The sequence below is a fragment of the Anopheles merus genome, chromosome 3R (assembly GCF_017562075.2).
Source record: "Anopheles merus strain MAF chromosome 3R, AmerM5.1, whole genome shotgun sequence".
NCBI classification, from domain to species: domain Eukaryota; kingdom Metazoa; phylum Arthropoda; class Insecta; order Diptera; family Culicidae; genus Anopheles; species Anopheles merus.
Genome location: NC_054084.1, coordinates 28,552,233 through 28,578,556, shown reverse-complemented (window position 1 = coordinate 28,578,556; position 26,324 = coordinate 28,552,233). Strand labels below are relative to the sequence as shown.

The window sequence follows — 26,324 nt, the reverse complement described above, 5'->3', positions numbered from 1 at the left end:
GAGTTTTGTTTGCGAGCGGAAACATTTATAATAATTTCCCACAAAACCCGTACCGACTTTTATTATTCATACGAAAATGGAAACGAATGCAGGTTGCGGAGGGGCACTCGCTTTCAGTAGCCACTTTTTCTTACTTATTCTTGGAACACTCACGGGGGGAGCTACTGCTGGTATGAGCAATAGGTTTCGTTTGGAGTTATTGCTGAACGATTTATTAGATATTGACGAGCCCGAACCGATGGCGTCAGTTTTTGGGTCGTAGGTACAACCTGAGGGTATCGTCGCAAAGGAACAGGAAGCAAAGGTGTGTTCCGTGTGCGATGTGGATGCCCTTGTTTGTGGGTCGGCCTGCTCGGACGACGACGACGGTACGCGGACACCTCCTACGCGCGAGTTGTTGCCCCGTTGCGCTGAGTGTCTTGCCGTGTTGTGACATTCGAGACCGCGCAGTGTCCAGAGGTGCGAAGGCCCTTTTTCTAAATCGGTGTGATGTATGGATTGCGCACCCGGCATGATTTCCACCGATGATGACGACAACAACCGGAGCAACTTATATCTGTGTGTGTGCTGTTTGTTTTTGGTTTGTTGAGGGGTTGAGAGTTAGTTTGAAGTGCCTAGTTTTGCGGGCAACTTTTAGCAGCTAACGACTGTTTGATCCGTTCGAGATGAGGTGACTAATGGATGGCTTATGATGCGTTCAGAGAGGAAGATGTGATATGATGGTCTGGTCGTGAATGGCGCAGTTTGTGATGTGAAATCTTCCGTAAAAGCGTTTCACCCAGCATTGGTGAATTATTAATGGGAATGCTCACACAGGTAGTGTGGGCGGTTTATGATAAAGATGGGTACCTTATCGTACCCACCATATTACCTCATCGGAACTTATTGAAAGATAAACACGTCTGTTTATAGGCTGTGGAAATGGGTGTGTTAGTGCCCGTTTGTCTGATATGCTAGACGTGTTGCGTGATTTATTAGCGGGGAGGGCCCTTGCATTGTGATTCTAATCCTTATTGAATTAAGCGATAAGCACATATGGGACCGACCCGATACGGTAACGCGCCGGATAATTTAGCTGTCAGTAGATATGTTTAACGATTATTTGTGTGCTTCGATGGGGCGATTTGAAATTTTCAATAATTTTTGTAAACAGACGACGAACCCCCATGGCTTCATCTTTTATGAACTCTCCAGCGTCCTCCAGCGTTTAACGACACAACACCATAAACGCTACGAACCTGCTTGCTTGAACACTTGTCTACACGTTTTCTCCAACAGTTTGCTTTGCCATTATCGTGTCCCCGTTTTGTGTTTCGCGGGTTAATAGTTTGACTTTTCGCACCTTTTCGATTTGCTCTTTCTTTAACTTACCGAGCTTTTGCTGTGGCTGGGTTGGAGTTGTTTTTTTGCTGCTGTTGCTCTTCTCCTGTACTTCGTTTGCTACTTCGTGACCTAATATTGACACTAGTTTACTAAGTTTTGCGTGTTTCATTTAGAGCTTTCTCGATCCTGCGTTCAATTGACAAAACTTATTATATGTGTATGTTTGTGTGTGTGACGTTTTTCTTGTTTTTTTTTTTAATATGTGTGTGTTTTATTGTTTTCATTTATTTTTTTTATGTTATGTATGCCACTCACCACTACCACTGTTGCTTGCTGTTGTGTTGTTTTGCGCACCCGGGATGTCATTGAACTGCTGCCACTCTTTTGGGGGAAAAAATCATCAGTACCTACGACATTCGACAGTAAAATGAGACGACCGAGCGATTCCGACTATAACAAAACACATCTGCCAGGTAAGAAGCCGTGTTTTACTGTGTTCTATGTATGTTTTGGTGTTTCTTTAAAAATATAATATTTTATTTTCATTTAGCGTTTCATCTGAAATGGTTATTTTCCTTTTTATTTTAACGTCCGTTGGTCTATTACAAAACTATCATAAATTGAAATCAGTTTTATAAAAAAAAAAACAATATCAAACTTTTAATGTGTTAAAGGTCGCCCTTTTCCAATTTTGTGACAGCTGCACTACCGGAACATCAAAACAATGCAATTTCCCGTTGTTAACTGCACTAAAACGTAGCTCTGTCACGTTAATCGAGATGAAACATTTCCTTTTGCGCTGCTGAGTGCTCGAAAAGTAACACACAATTTCTAAAGTGGTTGTTAACGGGGAAAGTTATGCTCACAACACCAATATCCGGCACGTCTTGTTAAGCTCTCGCTGTCGATGGTGCGATTTTCAATTTCCGAAACGCATAACTTCTGCTCGTTCTTGCAATGCGCAATTGTTCCTTAGGAGGAGGGCAATACACATAAATGTCATGTGTGTGTTAAGCGAGTGTGTGTTTTTTTACGAAGAATTTCTCGAAAATCTTGTAACCCATCGAAATTGTTTCGTTACCGAAATTGTTGTTACCGTACAGCATGTTTGAGTTCATCAAGAGCTCCCGCGGCTGTGCAAGTTAAATTAGATTTTAAAAGTCTCGCCGTAGTTATAATCCAACCCCGGCCGTGCTTTTGCCTTCTTTTCTTCGAATTTATTTCAATTTGAAACGCATCACCCAGCGCTGGATGGAAATGGTACGGCAAATGCTCCACCGTCACTATAACGTTCGTGAAGGATTAACACTTTGTGATATGGTGCGGCGCAAATCGGCGTCCATTCCTTCAGCACCCGAACGGTTACTTGATATCGCGTGCGTCTCGTCTTTAGCACGTTTCGGTGCCGTAATCGCACCTGCAGCGGAGGATGCGGGTGATTGATGGGTTGTTGTTGTGCCACGGCCAGAAGCCGAAGTGGCTCGAGTGTTCAAGCTCGGTCGGTTGCAAAACGGGCGAGAACGCTGATCGAATTACAACTCCATTATTCCAGCAACCCGTCGATGCGTGCTGCCATGCCGTGCCGAAGGGTCTGGCTGCTGAAATTAGATCACCAGCGAAGCTCCTGTGCCAGGTGTTTGGCATCCTCTCCTTGTCAGAGGGTAATCTTTCGGTTTCGGTAGCTGGTTGGGGACTTTAATTGTCGGACGAACAATGGATAGAATAGGTGTGTGTGTGTTTCACACTATTTGATGTGGGTGTGTAGACCGCTGACCACAATTCGGTGTTTGTTGTTTTGTTGTAGATAATTAAAAGACCTTACTGAAAATTGAAAAGCTCTCCCAAAGCATTAGGGGATGCTGGATATGTTGTAGATAAAATTCTGGATAGAAGGGATTAGAATTAGCTTTGATAGACTTCAAACTATGGAAAGACGAGTACTCGCAAAATTTGTTGTATTTAGTAGGTAATATTGTTGCAAATCAATCACTAGTATTAAATAATGTTGTTTTCTGATTAGTTTGTAGTTTGTTGTGTTGTTTGTGCATGTTTCTCATTATATTTTCTTGTTTTTTCTTTCTCTTTTTTATCACTTGTTTCTTTTTTGTTTATTTCATCTTCTTTTGCTGTATCCATATATTCCCTTCCTGATGCATTCTGCTTTTAATTGATGCTCATTTACCAATTACACCGCTTAATCGACGGCTTTTCCTCCATTTCGCTCTACAATAACCACCGACTGCTGCTACGAACTGCTGTCACGAACCATTAATATTCCTTTGTTTCTAACTAACGACCCACCGACCGACACCTCTATTTGTTAATCGAACACCTTAACTACTATTTGCATTGTGTCGCTGGCAACCCGCTGGCCCACGCGCTCGACACAACAAAACCAAACTACCGTCCAAACACACGTAACGCACGTAACCGTGACGTGACGATATAACGAAATGAAAATCCCAAACGACAACGAACAAAAAACGACAACGAAATAATATATTAATAATCACTCGAACAACGTGTCAATCATCTGTCACGCGACATGGCTATATATGTCTGTGTGTTGTGGACCTCTTCCCACTGTGGCTGGGCGGAACGGTTTTTGGCCACCTGCTGCACCGGAACCTGTTGACTTGGTGCGACAATGACGGACGACGAATAAAAACACGTTTTCCGGGCCCAATTCTAACGCATTGACACCTGCAATTTACAAATTCGCCTACCGACCTACCGACCGACTGACCTACTGTGTAACCGGGACTTGGGGGGGAATCGCAAAACTAACGCGAATTACTAAACACACACACACACACACACACACACACACACACACACACACACACACACACACACACACACACACACATACCCGAACACTGCGTGCCATCGCCGGTCGCGTAGATGTGGACGAAGAAAGCGAAACCGATCTGGCGTTCGAGCGGCCCATCTCCGCCAGATCGTCCCACTCGCCGGACTCTGGGTTCCGGAGCAGTCGCTCCGATCGTAAGACTTCCAGTAAGTAGCAGTAACCCCAAGGGGTGTTACGGGGACAACACAAGTGACTGACACACGAGAAACAAGCAACTAAAACATGGTTTGAAAGTGGATTTTGGAAGGGCTTTTTCAAGTGGTTTAGGCACAGAAATTGTAGGTCTACGTTATCATAATTTAGGAGTTTGATATTTAGGTTATTGGAATGATATTTTGGCAAAATTTTCCCGGTTTTGTACCTACATTCAGTGTTATATATCTGATAAAAGTAAGCTTAACCATGTTTATCCTATGTGTACTTGTACTGCTGGTACAAATAATTCGCTTTATCTATTTTACCACTAACCTGTTGTGCGGAAGATCTTTTCATCTTCAACATTCTCAAACCAGTAATCCTGAAAAAGAATTTCCATTTCACAGGTTAGTCTAGGGTTTGTGGCTTTCCGTTGAGACTTTTATGAAAACTTCTCGAGTAGCTCATTCTCATCAACCGTAACGTCCATTAGCTAACATTGTTGCACTTGTCAGTTTAGTTGTTTATCGTAGCAATTAACATCCCCGTAGCCTGTAGCCTGGGTAGAATTAGTTCCCAGAAAGAGGAACCTCTCAAGCACGAGCGCCGTTTTGCTTACCCAAATGTGTTTTGTTTTTCGTTTTGTTTTCCCGTTTATGCTATCATCCCTGTGTGTGTGTATGTTGTTGTGTTCCTGTTCCTACAACACGCGCCTGCATTATGTTGTCCACCGTGTGTTAATGCACCGCTGATCATGTGCGCCTGTGCATCCTGTGGTGTGCCTGTTTGTTGCACGCTTACGTTGGTATTTTCTCCATCTCCCTCTCCATTTTGTCAACGCTTAAAATGCACAAACACACACGCGCGCCCGCGCCTACATCCAAACATCATCCCGCTGTGCCGGTGGAAAACAAACACTTGACGCGCGTTTATGTGCGGATCACAGGCGCCTCCACCGGCTCCGACGTGTACTGGGAGGCCACCGGAAGGCGTAGAAGCTCAGGTAAATCGTTGCACATCCACACGCCCATTCACTCTCCCGGTGCATTTGGTGTGGCTTTGTCACAGGAGCTTCCATACCTTTCCACACACTCACAACCTAACCGGTAGCGAACCGAACAGAGCTGGCTTTGCTGCTTTCGGTGTCTTTACACTAACGCTGCGTCGTTGCCTCGTGCAGCTAAGAACGGATGCAAGGACAACCGTCTCCCCTCTCTACAGTGGCAGCAAAATTATGTCTTCCCAGGTTTAATATTTTCAAACGGTTTCAGTGGGAAAGTAGTTGGAGCGAGCGCTCTCACACCCCTCACTAATTAATGCTTCTTATGAATCCCAAGTGCATGTGCATGTGGTTTTGCTCCGGTGATGTGCCTGGGATGCTTCATTAATAGGGGGGCAAGGATAATTAATTCTCCGGGACTGGGTTTGCTCTGAAGTGAGATGTGTTGGAGCATAATTGAAGCTAAATTTTTGCGTTCCTTTTTTAGGTTAATTTTTCCATTGACGACACTAAAATACTTGTTCTAGCAAACTGCGATATTAGCAAAATAACCTTATTTTTTATTAACTATTTAATGACTGCTTTGAACTCATTTACTCATAAACTCAGCCATAAGTTAACGGGCGAACATACTTGCTTCGCCCAAAACGACTAATGAAGCTTTATTTTCTGAGTAATTCTCCGAAAAGCAATACTTTCTACCAAACTTAAAATACAAATTCGTAAACAAATATCATAAACTACTAAATTAATCGACATAAACGCCATCACTGACACAGCGGCATTCAAAAAAGCTCTCCGCATAACCATGGAAGCGAAAATGGTGTTTCAAGGGCGTCCCTCTAATTATCGCTTGTAAAAGCGAACATTCTCTCTCTCTCTCAATCCCTCGACCGACTGCTCCGTGGCAAGCGAGGGGCTGCTGCTGATGATGTTCTCGTTAGCAAAACGTAATACTCGCAGCTTGGCTCGTGTAACATTAGCGCGCTTCAGCAGGTTTAATTCGATCGATCGTGCGTCCGTGCGTGTGCTCCTGGAAAAGCGCAGCAAGCACGATGTCCAATGACTTGTTTGGTGCATTACATTTCTAACTTGCCTTTCTCTTCTTTCTCTTCCCCCTCCACCGATTGGTTCCACCGAACGCTTCCAGATCAGGGCGCAGTGCTGACGGCGGACACGGACAGCTTCATCATCGGGCAGCGCGTCTGGGTCGGCGGCATCCGCCCGGGCCAGATTGCGTACATCGGCGAGACACACTTTGCGCCGGGCGAATGGGCCGGCGTCGTGCTGGACGAGCCGAACGGCAAGAACGATGGGTCGGTCGCCGGCAAGCGCTACTTCCAGTGCGAAGCGAAGAAGGGCGTCTTTTCGCGCCTGACGCGCCTAACGCGCGAACCGCTGGCGAATGCGGGCGGTGGCGGCGGTGACTCGACCGCCTCCACGCCGCTCGATGCGAGCTTCCGGTCGCTGACGTCACCGGCCCGGTCCGGCACCGTTTCGCCCACGCACAGCGTCCAGAGCTATGCCAGCAAATCGCCAGCGATGGCCGGAAGTAAGTAGCAACGCGGGGCAGCTGGAAGGCGCACGTGTAAAATGGCATTTTGTGCTAACGACTCTTCTCTTCTATCCCCTGCTCTCGTGGCTCACTGTTTGCAGAGGCCGCCTCACTGAACGTCGGCGACCGGGTGATCGTCTCGTCCGGGTTCGGGTCGCGCCCGGGCATGCTGAAGTTTATCGGCGAAACGCAGTTCGCCAGCGGCACCTGGTGCGGCGTCCAGCTGGACGAGGCGAGCGGCAAGAACGACGGCACGGTGGACGGTGTCAGGTGCGTGTGTTTAATAAATGCGTGTGCGTGTTCTCTTTGCCCCCTCCCCTAATCATAGTGCTTTCTGCCTTTTTTCACCACCTCTCGCTGCAGATACTTCGAGTGTCCGGCCAAGTACGGCATCTTTGTGCCGATTGCCAAGGTGACGCTGTCGCCGTCGGCCCGCAAAACCTCATCCCGGCTGTCCCGGGCCAACTCGAAGGAGTCGCTCAACTCGCTGGCCACGATGAGCTCGATCGCGACCACGGCCACCTCCCGGCTCCGGATGAGCGCACAGGTATCGCTCGCTGCATGGTAGAAGAGTCGCCCTTATGAGTGGATTTTGGGGACCGCTCCCACACTGCTGTGTGCTGGGCCCCTTCCAAGCTTGATTGCGAATTTGCGAGTGGCTTGTTGTTGTGTGTGGTTTTTTCGTTTCTTTCGTTACGGTATTTCAATCAAGCGCGTCTTTTTGCGCTTTGTAGCAATTTTTGTTTTTTTTCGTTCGGTTTCCATGCCACAACTCAAACTAATATCTAACTTTTGTAAGCTCATTAACGTAGAATAATTCAACGCCACGGCAGAGGTGGCCCATGACCGAGCCGGTCAGAGTAGATATTTATAGCGAGAAGAAGCTTTCTCGGGCTTGGGTGCTTGGAAAGAGCGCAGAAACATTCCCTCCTCCACCCAAGTTTTTCGTCACTTCCGCTACCGGAAGCAATGCGTTAGTGTGTCCGGTACCGGGCTTTACAGTCGGGGGATGTTTCAACGTTCTTTACCACCATGCACGGGCCGCGCTATGGAAGCGTCGACCGGGCCAGCCCGATGATAAGCTCTAACCATCAATAACTAACCCAAGTATTATTCCACCGTCTCTCTCTCTCTCTTACCCCCCTCCATTCGGCGGAATTTTGCAGAGGAAATCCACGGTCAGCGCTGTGCCCTCGACACCGAAATCTTCCTTTTCGCTTCAGGTAGGACTTCCCCAACAAAAATGTTTATGATTTAATTTATGTTTTTAAATTGGCCGTTTGTTGTCGTTTTTTTGGCATACTTGCGTCTGGGTAGGTTTGAATGTTGCCTCTCCCAAATCGGGTGTTTTTGTTTTGTTTGTTTTATTGACTAATATGACTGACCATAATCATACCTCCTTCTGTCTGGTGCCGTGATCACGAGATGGGTTATTGGGGGCTGATTGAACTACTAACTGTTGTAAAGACGTGTAATAAATTGTAGTTACTTCTAGATGTGTGTTGTACGTTTTTTTGTAAGGAGAATAGTATTAAGATTTTACTTTTTTTCAATTATTAAAACAACTCTGATGTGTATTTTTGAGGTTACAAAATTATTTTTGTAATATCTGTTTTTACTGTTGTCTCTTTTCCATTAAGGAAGTGTACTTTTATCTCACTTATTAAGATCGATGCTGAGGATTACATTTTTGAAAACATGTTTTCACTAAACTTCTGCAATAATAGGCAATCAAAACAAAAACGATATATTTTTGCATAATTTCTTTTGCCATTTTCTCACTGTATGATTCGGTTTTGCCATAGCAGTATTACAGCTACAGAAGTGTTTCAATAATCCTGCTCATAATTATCATAGTCAAACGATCCATTTTTCTACATTAATCAAGACTTCGTTTGTATTGGATATACACCAATAATTAATGTAATATTAATGTATTACCAAAAAAGCAGTATCAAATTTTCTTTTAAAGCATGATCTTAGTTTTCAGTTCGAATCAGATGATGCTCTTATTTGAAATGTTTTCAAAATCATACATTGTTAATGAAGAGATTCGTTAGTAACTGAAAAAAGTTAGCTTTTTATGTCAAATAGGCCTGAGAGCTTTGTTGAGCTCAATATCCCGACTACAGGCCACATATAATTAATATTGGATGTAATTGTCTGAATAACACTATTCATGTGTTTTTGACGTTTAAAAGTATTAAAAAGGTTAAGGTTCATTTTATGTCAAAATATAGTTTAAATAACTCAAACTGTCAAACTATGCACATATGTTGCTGCTTTACAATTCGGATACCTTTAAAACCGAGCTACAATTTGGAATTACGCCACTCCTAGTCAATTAGTATTTCTTTTCTTGCAACCAAAAAAGCACAATAACGCCTGAATTTTTAGATAGCTGATCATTCTTCATGTAAATATTAGCACGAAATGTTTCGCATCTATATTCGCCCCGACACTTCAACCTCCGGGCGAAGTACTCCTTTCGGAAGGGAATATAAAAAGGTTCATTTAGCACGGATGTTGAATATTTATGCCAGAGGCCTCCCCGATGTCTCTGTTGACCAACCATTCTATTATGTTCTTGTGCTACTACCCTTGGCAGAGACAAACGCCAACGCGCCCCGAACCCTTGTAACAGCAGATGACCTCGCCCGGTGTGTATTAACGGCGGGTGACTCGTGTCGTTCTTTGTCTGTGAACTTCGGACCTAGCCCTCCAAAACCAGGAACCAAAAACGAAACCAGGTGGAAATGAATATCTGGCGACAATAATTTCTCATTATCTTCACTCCCACCCCAACTCCCGCACTCCAGCTAAAAGCTACTTCTGTGTGAAGCTGCTCTCACAACTTGCCAAGAGTTTGTTTTCCAACTCAATGCTGTCATGCTCTTGACCGTGGCACAGTGACGTAGCATTAACGGGCGGGTTCTATTATTTACTACCGAGAGATTAGGGTGAAGGGAAATTCGGGTATGTGGTTCGGTCAGGGCGGAAGACGCCAACAAATATGTGTCGCTCGGCTACGAAGTTGACGAGCTGCTGACAGCGGTAAACATGAACGTTTTGGAGAGCTTTTGAAATTCGTTGGGAATTTGAAGAAGCTTTAAAAATGGTGCTTGTACTGGAGCAAAACTAACCAAACGCCACAGTACTTTAAGATTTTGCATGTGAATTTCTGCAATCATAACATTAAACATTTGCCGCTCAGAATTAGATGCCACATAATGGCATCGATTACAGCACAATTACTAACGGGTGAACCTTTTTCCCCTTGAGCAACCCGATCGAAACTGCAATTGATCAAGAAGCGCGGTCAGCCGGCCAATACAATCAAGCTACCGTACATGGAGCTCGACAGGGCCTTTCTGCTATGCCTGTGACCATATCGGGACGTTCACCGACTATATCAGACTGATGCTACAACAGTTTAAGAATCGAAACTGTTGCTGGAGAGGCGATCTGAGCGTACGCAGGGCTGGGCAAAATGAAACCTGCCCTGCCTGTGTTCGCATCAATTATTTCTACAGCGTTCCGCGAGCGAACAAGTGCACACACGCTTATCGATTGTAATCGATCACCCGTTCCGATTGTGTTGCCCACACACACACACACGTGGAGCAGGGTGCAAATGCAAATTATTACACCTCCCCCCGTGCTGCATTCTCTCGCAGATGCAGGTAGTCGGTCGTAGGACGGCATCCATTGTCGGTGTGTTAGCACTCATCAGGTGAGCACGATTGCGACATCAATATTTATTGCGGTTTTGTTGCTACGGTTTTAGTATTGCACATCGGGTCGTGTAATAAAGCTGGAAGCGTAACAGCACCCGCGGGATATGATGTGACTTGGGTCTGACGTAACAAGGAAATGAACAGTTCAAACTGCTTGGAGCAAAGGAGCATCAGATATGGATGTTCAAAGGAGAAGATCCGCCATGTGTGATAAAACTGAATGAAGAAGAACAGTCAGTCAGGCTCCTAGGTCATGTTCTATTATTCATCACTCACGAGATCAGTTATTGTTGATTGCAGGCCTGTGTGTAACTTTGTAGCAAAAAGAGTCTAAACCCCCTCTTCGCACGTAGACATTCTGAGGCAATCGTTTTACAATTACTTGCAAAAATCGCGCACCTTTTGACTTTTTCCCCTTTTTGCTGTTTGGGGTCGTGACAAAAACCATTGTCGCGTGGTTGGCATGCCGCGCCCTACAAGGAAATTTTCAACAATCTACTCTTGAGCCGGCGGAGAGTCGCTGACTTAATTGATCCGGTTGAACCTGTCAACCGCTGCGTGTAGCGACGACACGCCATGAAGAGAGGCAGTCGCTTTGGAAGTCATTAAACATTTCGGGTTCGTTGTCTGATTTCCTCATCTTGGGACTGTTTACGACCATGCTCTTCTGCGAAGAAAAAACAAGTCATCTACCTGTTACGATGTGCCTTGCGTGCGAACACAAAACCAAACCACGCCAAGTATCACCAAAATGGGATCGACTTCACAAAGCAGCTCTCAGGTTAGCACGCAGGTGCCTTTGTGGAGGGGTTCGGTGCAAAAACGTTTATGTATCTGGACTATTTGTGACTCAGAGCGTTGTCTTCGGAGCAGCGAGTGGGAGAGCGAGATTCAGAACCTTTTGGCTTAGGTGACACACTTTGCGAGTAGTAGTCGCACAACCCTAATGGCGCACATTGTTCTGTGTGCCGTTTGTGGAGCGGCATTAGCGTGTGAGCTCACCCCCGTGTGTACCTGCCACAGGTTCGGGACATCACCCCAGGACCGTCTATGTATATATACTCTGTCAGGTGCATTTGGCATCCACCCAGCTCGAAAAGACCGGAGCAGGGTTTGAAGGCCAAAACCAATAGGTCACAGTGAGCTGACGCTTGGGTGGCTTTGATGCGCGGGCGAGGACTTTGATTATTAGCAATTCATGGGTGCGGAATGCGCGTCCGATGACTGTAACTCGGTGTGTTTGTATACATCGGCCAATGCTCTTGGGGGTTGAGGTGATTATCGCTGGCGCCCACCAAACTTGGTCACACGATCCGTCCGTCCGAGCAGGAAGTTCGCTCGCGGTTTTATATGTATCCCAAACGCCACACTGAAGAGGGCGCGTGGGCGAGGTACACACAGTATCTTAATCTACCGTCGGTCCCATGAACGGCAAGCCGTGTGTCGGATGGGTGACTGATCGGGTACGCCACCACCACTGCCAGACCACTTGCGCGCTGTGGAGCTCTGGTAGATCTTCTGAAGTCGCGTATCGATCAGTCGCAAACTTTGGACGCTGGACGACGGCTGCTGGCACTGGCTGAGTACGAGCTCTGGGTTAGGATAATACCACTACACTCCATTGCTGTGCAGGCTACAATTCCTGGTTGCTGATAGTGCGTTGTTATCAAAGCTTGAGGTGCAGAAAATAAAATTTGGCACTGTTTGTGTGTTGCTGTGGGCATGGTTAGGGAGTGTTTTGTATCGTTGTTTCTTTTTCGGGATAACTCTGTGTACAGAATACATGGTTTTATGTGTGTTTGCGTGTTGATTTTGACGAACTATTGAGGAACCGTGGTCGAGGGTGTTTCCCTCGTGCCTCGTACGGTCGTAATGATGACGTTGGAATATATTTGAACAGTTGATTGGTTTGTTGTTGAGAAATCGTTTATCATTCCGTTGACGTAGTGTTGACGAAGTCGTCGCTCGTCTTTTTGGTTCGATACGCCCCAGGGAGAGGCAACTCCCAGAACAAACCCGTGACGTAGTCCAATTTTGCATCGGCGAACTGAACGGAGGTAATATTCTCGGGTTAGTTTAGTGCTTTTGTTTTCCCAAAAATATAAGGCTTCTCCCGTGGAATCAAGTTTCAATGGCGGAATTTGAGCCGAAGGTTGTGGCTTTGATGTTGGGAATTACTTTCGTTCTGGTTGATTTGAAAAAGCACAAAAAGGGATGTCAAAAGGATTCATTCAAGCTGCGGCCGCTTATGGTAGAGCTTTTGCAGTACGAAGGCTGCAACCATCGTGCGCTCGTTTATCATTTCCCAAGTGAGAACTCCTCGCAAGAGGCAGAAGCACTGTGAAAGACGTTTGTATTAAACGTCCGCAACTGTGTGTTGGGGCAAGAAAAATGAGCCAACAAATGGGCAAGCTCACTGTCGATGGGAACAATTAAGTTTCGCCCAGGCACACCCTGAACGAACACACCAAATTTCTCCATTCCGTTCGCTAAAAAGCTCCCCTGTGCGAAAGTTCATTGCGGAGTTGGTTTGGAGTTAATGTTCGGTTGCTCATTCAGGTCTCGCGTGTACCCGACGCCTGGTGCGAGAGCGCAAGAACAGCAAATTCATTAAATACCAAATGCCATAGCCTCAGTATAATGATGGATTTTCGGGCTGTCGTCAGACTGCTGTGGCGCTGCCGGTTGGGAAGTCATCGACGGTCGGTTTTACTGATGAAGAGCATTTGTTTCGTTTGTCGGATTTGTTGACGACGGCACGCTGTTGCTCGTTCGTTTGTGCACAATTAAACCAACTACCGCGGGTGTATAGTTCCACACTTCCGACCCATCGGGGCCATTCCTTTAGCCGTGGGAACCGATGACGCGCAGTCACTGAAAGATGGATTTTCCTTCGTTAACGTTCGGCGCGTGTCGCGCGTGTACCGTCTGAGAAAAGGCACGCACACCCGATGCTTTTATGCTAACTAGTGTTTATGAAGCAGATTAGCAGATAGCAGAAGCAGCATCCGTTTCCACTTTTGCGAACGTGCGAACTCCTAATTATTAGCTCCGCGTCGTTGCCTGACTTTCGTAGCTCTACGCCTCCAAGGCTTCAAAGCGTCATGAAATATGACTCCCGCTGGCCCGGTGGTGGAAGAGCCTGTCAACTCGTGCGTGAGGGTTCCGAAAAGGGTTTATGTAATTGCGTATGATTAAAGGCGTTTAGCATATTTTATTGCCCTATGCGGTGGACCGGCGGCTTGAGAAGTCATCGACGGCAAGGGTAAAGCGAATGGTCCGGCACGCTGATGTTTTCGTGCTTCAATTTAGGAGTAATCTATCTATTTGCCGCCGACTCGTACCAGTTTGCATCATGTGCGGCTGATGATGAGTGTGCCGGAATTGATGTGTGTCTGTGTGCGTCTGTCAATTCAACATAAAATGCAAATAAATCTGCCACATTTGGGGCGTATAACTTTCGGGTGGAATGGTTTTAAGCCAGAATAGTTTATTCCATGTTATTCATGTCATGCGTCGTCACGTCGTATGTCAACGGCTGGGAGGAAAGCATGTTCACATCCCTACCTTTCCATACCTTTGCATCCGAAAAGGGTCATTTGCACAGTGTTTGACACATTCATATTTAACGTCATGCATATTTGAGAGAGCTTGGAATAAATTAAAGTGATTGGGCTAGATTTGAAAGTCATACGACTTTTGGCTGGGGGTATTAGATATCACGCAAGTTTTCAGGATTCATGAGTACATTGGATATATAATTTTGCTCTTATGTGCAATGTGACCAGACCAATGTTGTTAGCGGTGACGTTCTTTGACATGAAATTGCCTACTTTGACACGATTTGAAGCTTCGCATTCAGTTTTCACTCTTTCATACTACAGTCATGTAAAAAAATGTCGTTTGATTCGACGACATTTTTTGGCGACATTCATTTGACTTTCATTTTGGAGTGCACTACATCGCCTTCTCCTTTGTAACATTTTTTCTTTTAAATTCGTGTACACCAGCAAGAAGACACTGATTTTCGCACTGGCCAAGTTAAAATATTTAATTTTTCAGTTATTTACGATCGGTAAAGGCACCAGGCAGTTCTGGATTCCAAAATGAATGTCAAGTGACATTCAAACTACATTTTTTTACAGTCATGTCATCGCGAAGACACTGACGGTAACTAAAGAAATGAATGTCGTTCTTCAACAGTCGTGTCATGGCAACAGTGAATGTGATGTAAAAAAATGATTTTGACCAGTAGCCTACTGCGAATGTAAAAAAAAAAAATGTCAACAGTTTACAACACTGGACCAGACCGTTTGATTTTCATGATCTTTGTTCGTTGGTTAAATGGTTTGCTTAGATACTTGGATCTTCACTCATTGTTGGTATACTTGGTATACGATGCTTTCGAAATGAAACGTTCCTGTTTCTATCGTAATGATCGATCTGGTCACATACAGAATTGCTAGACTTATTTGCACTATGCAATTGTATAGAAAAACGGTTAGAATCAGAATCGAGCCACGTCTGGGCGATGGAACAAGGGCAAGAGTTTATCAGGAATTTGTAAATAATTACTGCTTAAAGGATTATCGCTTGCTACTATCTTTTACTGTTGATTTTAAGGTCAATTTTTATGGTTTTGGCATGTGATTTCACCATGTGATGGTTAGGTAATTATATTCCAAGAAAAATATTTAAATTTTCTGTTCGGCCCTGTAGTTAATCGTCAAATATATGATGTAGTTTATGAAGATACTGAAGCTATTCTATAAACCAAAGATAGTCGGTCATCATCAAATTAGTCATAGATCATAAAATACATCAGAGGATGGCTGCATTGTCAGCGGTGTCCGGTCAGTTCGAACAATGTGGAAGATGATGCGTCTTTCATAATTACATCGAATTATCAGTTTATGGTATGAAATTAACTTCGCAAACCAATTAGATGACACTGACACGACACTGTTGTCGGTGAACATTGAAAATAATGATGACACATTTTGCAAATGAGGTGAGAAGATGGATTGACAAAGTTTTTTTTAAAATAATTTGCAATTACTTTGACTTCATATTGATTGAAAAAACAATCTTATGCGTAATGTCATATTGGGAGTATAAATCATGTATCATATGCTTATTATACTCTTATCACAAGTACCTGGTGTAAATGGTTGTTTAAAAACCATTACAGGAATTGCAGTGCCCTAAATAATGAATATTTTGCATTATAATTACATCACATTTGTGTCCTTCAATGATTATGGGACCTCTACCATTAACGCAACGTAAGGGCAAATGTCAATAAACATATGAATTATCGCATGAGTAACATTTTTTAATAGGTAAACAAATATGATACTTATTTCATCCATAATTATGGAATCGTAATTAATTGTTGTAGTTATTTATACTCATATCTGTAGGCTTTTTATGTTCATGAACCGGTTTGGACTAAAATGGATCAAATTTTATTAGCCAATAAAAATACCCGTACATTGCCAATTTAGCGTTGATAATCAATACAGTTAAAAAAACGTATAACACACCGGATGTAATAACAACATGTACCCTGATGATAATTGATTAACTCACGTATCTCCCATACAACATAAATCACGGATCAAATAATCCAACTATTTCTTTTTTCTCTCTTTGTTTTCGTTCTTTTTCCCTTCCTATCTCTCTGCAACCGCATCCTGCAGGATGTCCTACGGGAGAAACAGAATCACATCGAGCAGCTAATGCAGGAGCGGGAAATCGATCGCGAGGAAACAGCCAACCAATCGATTATGTACCAGAAGAACATCCAACAGGTAAATAGGGGGAAACCGATCCGAGATGGCGAGGTGTGGTCTATGCGCTTCGGCAGCTCTGGAGCGCAGTCACCACAGCACCACCAAACCATCCACAGCGGCCAACCGAACGAACACGACACCAGCATCGGACACTAGCATCTATTCCTCTCCCCAACCTTCTTTCACATCACATCCCTCCCTCCCTTCCCATTAATGCTTTCTCATATTTCCGGTGGTGAACCGCCAGACACACACACCGCACGGCAGCAGTGTACGTGTATAGCAGGTTTTATGTTTAACGTTTGATGTTTACCAAACCCCCCTTCTCTAGCGTGATACCACCGACGGTGGCGAGGTCGGCCGCTGGGCAGAGCTGGTCCGTCGACGCGCGCTACGAATTGCTGACCTGCGGCGCGAGTTCCAGGGCTGGCACGGTAACCACGAGCGACACTGCATCCTGCATGACGTCCTGTTAGCTTAGAGACAGAGAGACAGATCGAGCGAGATGTAGAGAGATGTAGGAAGCTAATTATACTTGCTGAGGACTTTGGTCGCCTACCACGGCAAAGGAGGTTGAGAAGGAGGGTCTCTCTGTGATAGGTAGCCCGGAAGCCCCGCTGTGTGTCCACTCCCGGGGGAGACACACCTTGCAGACACATGCGGTGCGCAAAACAGGACACACACATTCTTGGACGACACGCCGTTGGACACCACAATGATGACGCTGCCTAGGACTAGCACGACAGAGAGAGTTTATCGGCTGCTTTTTAAATATTGGACGCAGTGTTTTTTTTGCAATCTAATGTCTCCCTTACGAAAGAAATGCTCCAGAGGTAAGGGGCGCTCGTATGCGGTGAATAGGCGGGAAAATACGTAAAGGGACACGAAATAAATTCTTACGATTGGTGATTTGTTTGTTTTTATGGTTTTCGATGGTCTACAAAGTTCCCGCCATTCGCGCGTTTGTGCAACGCTAAAAAAGGAGTTAATAGTTACTAAGATACATCTGTAAGCCGTGTTTCTGCGACATTCAGTACCGTTGTGGAAAACGGAGTTTTTTTTTACAATTGCAGACAATTAAAACCACAAACGCTTTTGCTTTATGTTGAACATTTTAAAATCGATTAGCGTGGTGGCTCCGGCACCGGGTGTACTACTTTCTCACTGATGACATGTTTAGCGATAAGGCGTGTATCCTATCCCATTTAGTTCTACCCAATCTTTTCCAGCTTTTAGCGGTATTAACGAGCATTCAAATAATTCAAATTAAACATGCAAATTGGATCGCAATTTCCTATTACGCCAACTAAGCGTTGGGGTGGACCACAGTGGAGGGTTAGCCTTTTATGGTCACTCTTTTTAATCCGATGAAAGTGGATGTACGAGATGAGGAAGAAAAAAAACTGAATATGTTAATCTGTGGCGACAGTTTGATTAAGCGCTTTCCTTTGCCCACACACTCTCCATTTTTTTTGCTCTCGTTGGAGCGGATAAATGAGCACAAATGGGGTAGCCCGACCGACGAGCAGGTCGTCGATGACGTTTGCAATTTTGCAGCCGCTTTATGGGTTTGCAGCGTTTTTTCCCCAAGTTTCTTGCCACATAAGGAATGATGTCCTCTTCCTTCCTTTAAACATTAGCCTGGTTATATTTTTTCTTGCTGGTAGCTGTCCCTATACATGCAATGGAACGCCCTGGAAGGAGCATGTGGTCAATACTTATTTCCCTCTTAATTCTTTAGTCGGGCTCGAAATGTTCAGATGGGTTAGCAAATCGGGGCAGTTTGAAAACGGAACCAGTACAACCGTTTGCTTCAAAAACATGGGATTATAGCATTCCGGTGCATCTCAAGAGAAAAAGAGCCTCGACCGTAGACGGACATTCGGATCAATGATGGCTGTGGCGCATGGCCCGACAATGTTTGCCTTCGTTTTATACGCTCCTTGCACGTGCGCTCGCTACTCTGGCTACTCTGGTTGCAATGCTACATTTATTCCCGGCGCTTAACTAGGACCAAACGATTTGTCTCCAACATCCGGGATGTGGGTGGGAACCGCAACAAGAAGAAAACTACACCGATGGCAAAAATGTCAGCTTGCTTGCTGCTCTGTTCCACCATGTCGGACTTTTTTCTCGAGCGCACGCCGTTCGAATGACGGCCACCACATCCACATTCGAAAGCAAATAAACTCGCTACCACAAAAACATTCGAGTCCATACAACCACACAACCACACTTACACAAAGCCATGAATTCTATGAATCCTTTTTGCATTGGGGGTGTTTTTGCTATCGACCCAGCTTCTCTGGCCGCTGTGCCGTAGCTCTGTCGCCTTTCCTCGGATCCGTAAACAGTATCTGGCTGGCGGGGGCGTAATGGGGCCATTGGAATTATCCCCATCCCGGGCAAGTGGATACTGGATAAACATAATGCAGTCATGGCCAGATGTGTAGGGTAGGTTTTGTGCGGCTGCGATGCAGCTAGCATGTGGGTGCCAAGCACCAAGCGTTTGTTTATCTACAGTATCCCCCTGTGACATTTGTGTTTGATACTACTGCCCGCGTAAGGGAGGTATACAATCTGTTTGAAAATCAATTTAATTGCTATCCAGCACTATGTGATAGTGCAATGTGAGTTTGTTTCTTTTAATCACTCGTCCAGACGCACTCCTAACCAGCTAGAATGTGCTTCAGTCCAATAGAATGTGGTTCCTGGAAGCACAAAAACTGCTGACTCCGTTGCTTTATACATCCGTGACGCGTGGCAACACAGTTTGACAACACTTTCCTTCCGCCTCAGATGCTTCCAAATGTGTCCAAAAAGACCGAGTGACACGTTTCTCTTCTGTTGTTCATTGTTTTTTTTACCTTGATAACTCGTCTCACTTTTATTGTGCAACGCTGTCCAATTGTTTCGGGATGTGTCACGTCCCGTGGTTCTCTTTTGTAAGGGCAGATAATTATTGTCTAGGCACAGGAATTCCCTTCCAATGTCGTCCCCTGTCCATTCAATTTAGTTTTCATCTGTTGCATCCGAGTTCAGTGTATTTGGCGCACAATTGGGTTGGAAATATCCTCTTCCTCCAGCATTCGCTGGGAGAGCGATTTACCGACGCCATGGGGACGAGTTGGAGCCTCTTGTCTGAGCTCTCCCGGTTGGTACTGCATTCCTGCACACACATTGTCGGCTACATAATTGCATCTTTCTTTCGAGATGTTCCTGGGAATGGTATTGCAATGCAGCTTGTCCCTGAGAACTTCAAGGACGCTGAGATGTTTCAGCAATTCCTGTTTTTGGACAATAGTTCCAGCAGTAGGTTCCAGCTAGCCTGTCATACCTGCTTCTTCATTTTTAGCCAATAAAGCCTTCAAACTAGCTCCGTTCTGGGTTTGATGAAGCATTTTCTGATTAGCTCTGATGTCCCACTGGAATCGCCCGGTTTGAAATTGCCTGCTGCTGTCCCTGACAGAGGAACATGCCCAATGCACAATGAAACTGATTGGAATTGAATGCGTCCAGTGGCTCGAACATGCCGTCAAAAGCTGACGGTTCAATGCATCGTTTCGCATATCTAAAGTTGTATGCAAATTATGTGGCCATTCTTGTATTCCCACCTTTTGCCTTTTGCCTGCAAGCAAGCAAAATTGTCCCACGCTTTAGAAGACGGACTTCAGCTTCCGGAAAATGTACAATGGCCTGCAGCAGACATTGGCATCTTGCAATTGTAACACAACGTTGAAAGTGTGCAGCCACTTCATCGATTCAATCGGTTCGGTGGCAGAGAGGGAGCTTTACAATAACGTTGAAGCAATGGGTGGGAACGCGGCTTCCGGGTTCGGTCCGGCTGAATGTGCACTCATGGCATATGAATATTCACCCCCCCATGTTATGCATAATGCATTCAATGACATATTGCTTGGCCAGTAGTAGTGTGGTGCTCGCATGCTCTGAAGGACATAAACATAAACGGTAGCATTTAATGGGCGTTTTGCCGGTCGATAAAGCCAACAAGGGCTTTAAACCGGTAAATTATCAGTTTAAATTCAAAATTATACATAAAACTTAGGTGCTAGCAGGAAAGAGCCTGAAAAGGGAGTAAAATGCGTTTTTTTTTAATTACTACTCAATTTAATTTCAGGAAATTCCTGCTATTATTTACAATACATTGCACCGCTTGTAATGTGTTGCCTTCACGTACTTTCTAAATTAATGCTCCCTATCCATCCATCGTACCTCCTTTTTTCCCTTACCCATTGTATTACACATTCCCCGTTTCAGATGCTGGTGTCGTGTCGTGTCGTCCGCGTTGGCATTATCGTCTGTTCTTAACTTCGTAAAAAACAACACCGTTGCCGCTCTATATATGTTACACTCACACACTGGTTTTCTCTTCCTTTTTCCCTCCCCCGGAGCAGCTGAAGGAAAAGGTGACCCTGCTGGAAAAATCGCTCGCCGACGAGAAGCGCCGCAACGAGGACCTACAGTTCAGCGTGGACGAAGCAACGTTCTGCGGCGAAGAGCTAAACGTAAGTGTTGAGCGGGAAACTGGTGGGCAGAATGTGGCGGTGCGCGTCGGGCGGGACGTGAAAGGATTGCTGCCGGTGCTGAACCTAGTCCTGACGCAGCACCACCGGCACGTACACACTTGTCACACGTGCTGTTCCTGCTGCTCCGCAAGAGGCGAAGAATGAAGCATAAATTACGATTAGGCCGCGTCTCAAGTTACTTGTCGAGCGCGTGTGTGTGTGTGTGTGTGTGTGTGTGCTCTTAGTCTCGACACAGTCTCGGCTTGTGTGGACCCCTCGCAGGACCATGTACGTGTGCTTGTGTGTGTGGGTGTGTGTAAATATATTTTATTAGATGAAGAAAGGTCAATTTGGAAGTACGGAAGGTAATCTTCTGCCACAACGCCGAGACCTTGGTTTCTTTTTCCAAAAGTGTTTGTAACGGCGATTTCCAACAATATCATCGTTTTTTTTTCGTTTTACTCTCACCTTCATTTTATCTAATCCATTTCACCTGTTGCGTGTAATATTTTCAGGGAAAAATTCAAAATTCAGTACGCGTGAGTATCGCCAACGAGAGCAAAAGGGTGACCAAAAGGGAGGTCTTGTTGCCCCGTTGGTCACTATTGGAGACTCTTGGCTTCGTTTGCCACCATCATGGTTGTTCCTTAGCTTTGTGTTGCATGAACGTTAGCTTCGAGCATCGTATTTCCTTATTTTGATGGTGGCAAACGAACTGAGAGGCTTTGTCGCTGCTCTCGAATCAAATGGCTTCCCAATCATTTTTTTTTTTACTTCAATTGGTGCTTCGTAATCGGTTTTAAGCTGCTGTGCGTGTATTCTTCCATTATGTAGAGTGGAAAATTGATGTTCTGTTCATTCTGTTTGTGCAATGCCAAAGAATGCATGATAGGAAGTTGTTCTATGTCGGTTTTAATTCCCTATTTTGATATGTTCAGCTTAGAAATTTTCTATATTTATGTTCATAATTTGTTCTACAAAAAAGCTGAATTATTCGTAGTATCAGTATAAAGAATTGTGACTAATTTATTCCGCGTCTGTATTGGTTTTAAAAGTCATTTTGTTACCTCAAAACTCTTTGAAATGCATGACGCATGGCTGTGTTTTAAGTTCATTCCGTATATTTGTTCCGTAAGTTTGAACTATTTGTCCATTTATTACTTTGTGCCACCACTAACATTAGGCTGTAGTAGCTTCTTAGTATATTTTATGTCATTAATTTGTTTGATCGCGTTTTGTTTATTGAAAAATTGTCGCAACACCGTAGGCTCAAACACAAGTGTTCAAAGAAAAAATAGCCGATTTGGAGGCACAGCTGGCGGCTGGCGGAGCTGCAGGAACGCCCAACGAGCCAACACAGCCAGGAGTACCACCAGAAGAAATCAACGGTATGTACCGAGGAACTCTTCTTTAATCCCTTTACTAAAACTTTGCAAACTGCCACACCTTAACACAGCCGTTCGGGCAGAGCTGAACGCCGAAATCGATAAGCTGAAGGCGGAAATACTTGCCAAGGATCAGAAGCTGCATCTGACTGAAGAGTTGAAGCGTTCGCTCGAGAACGAGATCCAGAACCTGCACGAGAAGGTGGCCGATGCGGAGCGAGCCGCTGCCAGCAAACTCTCCGCACTCACGATCAGCGAAGAGTGCCTGAAGGAGCAGATCAACTACCTCGAGCACCGGGTGGACGAGCAGAGCGACCAGCTCACGGTGAAGGATGCCGAGCTGGAGAAACTGTATCTGGCGCTCAAGAATGCCGAAAGTGAGCAGGAAGAGCGGCTGGCCGCCCTGCAGGATGAGTTGCGCTCCAAGAAGGATCTGCTGGCCGAGCGGGACCAACAAGTGCAGCTGCTCGAGCAAACGGCGGAGGAGCTGCGGGCCGATGTGCGGCAGCGCGACCTGAAGACGGTGGAGCTGGAAAGTGACCTTAGGGCGAAGCTACAGGAACAGGGTACCTCCAGCAGCAAGTTGGCGTTGAAGCTGTCCGAGCTGGAGGTGGCGCTTGTGGAGGTGAATGCTTCCAAGACCCACCTCGAGCGGGACCTCACGAACGCAACGCAGACAATCAAGGTGCTTGAGGAGGACCGCAGTGTGAAGGAAAAGGCGGCCCAGGAAGTGCAATCGAAGCTAACTGCGAGTGAAGCGGCACTGCAGACGGAAATCGCTGCACGACAGGAGCAAGAATCGCTGGCGCAAAAGCTGCAGCGCGATCTGCAATCGCTTGCAACAAGCGGTGAGAGTAGTGCGGCACTGCTGGCCGCAAAGCAGGAGGAACTGTCCAATCAGGCCATACAGCTGCAAGAGCTCGAGGCGGAGAAGGTCAAGGTGCAGCAGGAGCTGACCTCACTGCAGCAAAAGTTCGAACAATCGCGCACCGAGCATGAGCAGCTGATAGCGGAGGTGCATGCTCTTGCCGATGCGGAACGGAACACTATTGCCGAGCTGCGCAAGCAATTGCAAACTTCAGAACAGGAAAACCTTGCCAAAGACAAACAGCTGGAGGAGAGCGAGGTGCTCGTGAGTGCGCTCCAGAACGAGCTGAAGGAACTGAACGTCTCCAAGGTCAGCCTAAACCAGGAGCTGACGGCAATAAAGGCCAGCTTTGCGGACAAGGACGGTACGCTGGCGAACATCTTGCAAGAGAAGACAGATTTGGAGAAGCAGCTGGAAGAAAGTAAACAGGAGCTGGCATCGAAGGTGAAGCAGCTTGAGGAGGATCTGCGCAATCGTGCAGATACTTTGCGTAAAGAGCTCGAGATGAGTGCGTCAACTGCGCAACAGCAGCTGAGCGCAAAACAGGAAGAGGTAACGCAGCTGTCGCAGGCTAGAGAAGAGCTTCAGAAGCAACTCGAAGCTGCACAGCAGCAGATGAAGGATGTATCCGATAAGATGAAGCTGGCAGAAGACACGATTGCGACCCAAACGAACGAATCGCAATCCCTCAACCAGCAGCTCTCCTCTCTTCGCTCCGAGTTGAGTTCGAGGGATGAGCAGCTCGCCAAGCTCAACGCTTCTCTCACCGAAAGTGTGGCCCGCGAGGAAGCAGGTGGAAAGAAATTGGGCGAAGCGGTAGAGCAGTACGGCAAGCTTGAAATCGAACACGCCGACCTGCGTCGAAAGATGGACGCGCTGGAGCAAAAGTCCGCTCAGGTCCAACAGCAGAAGCTGGACCTCGAGCGGGAGCTCGATTTGCAACGCTCCAGCACGCTCGACTCCAACTCCGAGCTGGCAAAGCTCACGGACGAGCTGAAGGCGAAGCAGCGCGCACTGGACGAGCTGCGCGATAGTTACGATACGCTGAAAATTGAAACCGAACGGCGGGCGGATGAGAGTGCCCAGGCGCACGCAGCACTACAGGAGCAGGTGGAACGCGTGCGGCAAGAGATGCAGCAAATTTCCGACCAGAAGATCATCCAGGAGAACGAGCTCAACACGGAGCTGCGCAAGATTAAAGAGCTGGCCGAGCAGGAGCAGGACAATCTGGTGCGCACGATAGCGGAGTTGAAGGTGAGCTTCGAGCAGGAGCGACAACGCATTGACAGTGAGCATGTGGTCGAGCTGGCAAAGAGCGTGTCGGAGCGCGAGCAGCAAATGGCAGCTATGAAGAGTGAGCTTGAGGGCGCTCTCGGAGAGCTAAAGGCACAGCTCGAGGACACACGAACTGAGAGCAAAAAGCTACAAGAACTCAACGAAACTGCTGTTCGTGCTGCAAAGGAGCAGGAAGAGTCGCTTCAAAAGCAGCTACAGCAGAGCCGGGAAGAGTCCAGCACGCTGCAGCAACGGCTGGACGAGCTGCGGCAGTCGATGGAACAGGGCAGCCAGGACCTCACCGTACAGATCGACCAGAAAGCTCAGCGTATCGTTGAGCTCGAGCAGGAGCTGGACGAGCAGCGAACTCTGCAGCAGAAACGATCGGCCGAAGTGGCTGAGATGGTCGCAAAGCTCGAGGAAAACGGCAAATCGTATGCGGAAATGTTGCAACAGCTTCAAGAAAGCTACACCCAAATTGAAGCGCTGAAAAAGGCAAAATCGGAATCGGAGGAAGCTTGCCAGCAAGTGCAACAGCGGTTGCAAGACCTGAACAGCTCGTACAGCGAGATGGAAGAGGAGCAGGTCGATCTCGTGAGTCGCGAGGAGACATTGCGCAAGGAGCTGGCGCAGCTGCAAGAACAGATGCAGCAGGCTGCGGGCGAGCAGAAGGAACGGTATGATGCGGTTGTAAGCAAAAACGAGGAGCTGTTGAAACAGCTCGAGTCTACCTCTTCGGCCAAGGGAGCCACAGAAACTGAGCTTATTGCGCTCAAACAAGAGCTTGAGACCAAATCCACCTCTCTGGGTGAGCTGCACGCAAAGGTTGAGGAACTAAACGCTCAGTTGCAAACGAAGGCAACGCTGGAGCAACAGGTACAAAGTCTGGAGCAATCGGTTTCTGCCAAAGATGCGTCTATACTCGACCTTTCCGGCAAGGTGGAACACCTACAAAAGCAAATCACATCGAGCGATGCCAAAATTGTTGAAAAAGAGGAAGAACTTAAGCAGCTCCAGACAGCAAGTGCTACCAAGGAGACACAGCTAAAAGATCTACAGCAACAGCTAGAAGCGATGCAGAAAACTCTCACCGACAGCACAGAGCTCAGCAAACGCACCGCCGCAGAAACGAGCGAGCTGCTGGCAGCGCTGGAAAAGTCCCGCACCACCGTAAAAGAGCAGGAAGACCGACAGAAGGAGCAGCAGCGGCGTATCGCCGAACTGGAAACCAAGCTCGCCGCGCAAGCGACCCAGTTCGATAAGCTGCTCGATCGGAAGAAATCCGCCGAAACGGAGTACTCGCACCGTACGCACGACCTTTCCCAGAAGCTGCTCGAGCTGGAGAGTGCCAAAAAGCAGGAGATCGACGAGCTGCAGCAACGGCTGGACGAGCTGATGCAGCGCGTCGAAACGCAGGTGTCCGAAGCGGCTCAAACCGTCAGCAGCAAGCGGGCGGTGGAGAAGCGCCAGCATGAGCTCGAGTGCGCCAAGAAGGATCTGGAGCTGCGCGAAACCGAACTGCAGCTGGCGAACCGTCGGCTCGAGAAGGACAACGAGCAGCTTCGCTCGCAGCTCGTCCTGAAGGAGAGTGAGCTGACGAAGCTGGCAAAGGCGGCCACTGCCGCAGCAACGGCAGCCGACAATTCTGGCAGCGTTCCGAACCGGGGGGTTAGCGTCACGAGCGAGTCTAAGGAAGACGATTCCGGAGCACAGATCGATTTCCTCAACTCGATCATCGTTGATATGCAGCGAAAGAATGAGAAGCTAACGCTGCGGATACAGGCGCTCGAGTCGACCAGTGCGGATAGGTAAGGAAGAAAGCTATTCCGTTTCTAAAAGCTCCATTTTTTTCT

At 46.5% G+C, this 26,324-nt stretch overlaps 1 protein-coding gene across 19 annotated transcripts in view; it reads left to right on the top strand.

Annotated features, from left to right (window-relative positions):
• Positions 1 to 26,324, top strand: part of LOC121596847 (restin homolog) — a 69,655-nt gene that overhangs the window by 39,693 nt on the left and 3,638 nt on the right. For 6 of the 19 annotated variants that reach the window (XM_041922148.1, XM_041922147.1, XM_041922151.1 and 3 more), the window contains 12 exons: positions 1,728 to 1,796; positions 4,228 to 4,341; positions 5,277 to 5,333; positions 6,481 to 6,882; positions 6,987 to 7,155; positions 7,249 to 7,432; positions 8,052 to 8,108; positions 16,325 to 16,435; positions 20,833 to 20,943; positions 21,459 to 21,482; positions 22,211 to 22,331; positions 22,400 to 26,279. In XM_041922148.1, coding sequence (XP_041778082.1) covers positions 1,728 to 1,796; positions 4,228 to 4,341; positions 5,277 to 5,333; positions 6,481 to 6,882; positions 6,987 to 7,155; positions 7,249 to 7,432; positions 8,052 to 8,108; positions 16,325 to 16,435; positions 20,833 to 20,943; positions 21,459 to 21,482; positions 22,211 to 22,331; positions 22,400 to 26,279 — 5,299 coding nt within the window. Of the gene's footprint in view, positions 1 to 1,727; positions 1,797 to 4,227; positions 4,342 to 5,276; positions 5,334 to 6,480; positions 6,883 to 6,986; positions 7,156 to 7,248; positions 7,433 to 8,051; positions 8,109 to 16,324; positions 16,436 to 16,748; positions 17,542 to 20,832; positions 20,944 to 21,458; positions 21,483 to 22,210; positions 22,332 to 22,399; positions 26,280 to 26,324 lie in introns of those variants that run through there. The other 13 variants (XM_041922157.1, XM_041922163.1, XM_041922164.1 and 10 more) reach the window with 9 other exon arrangements.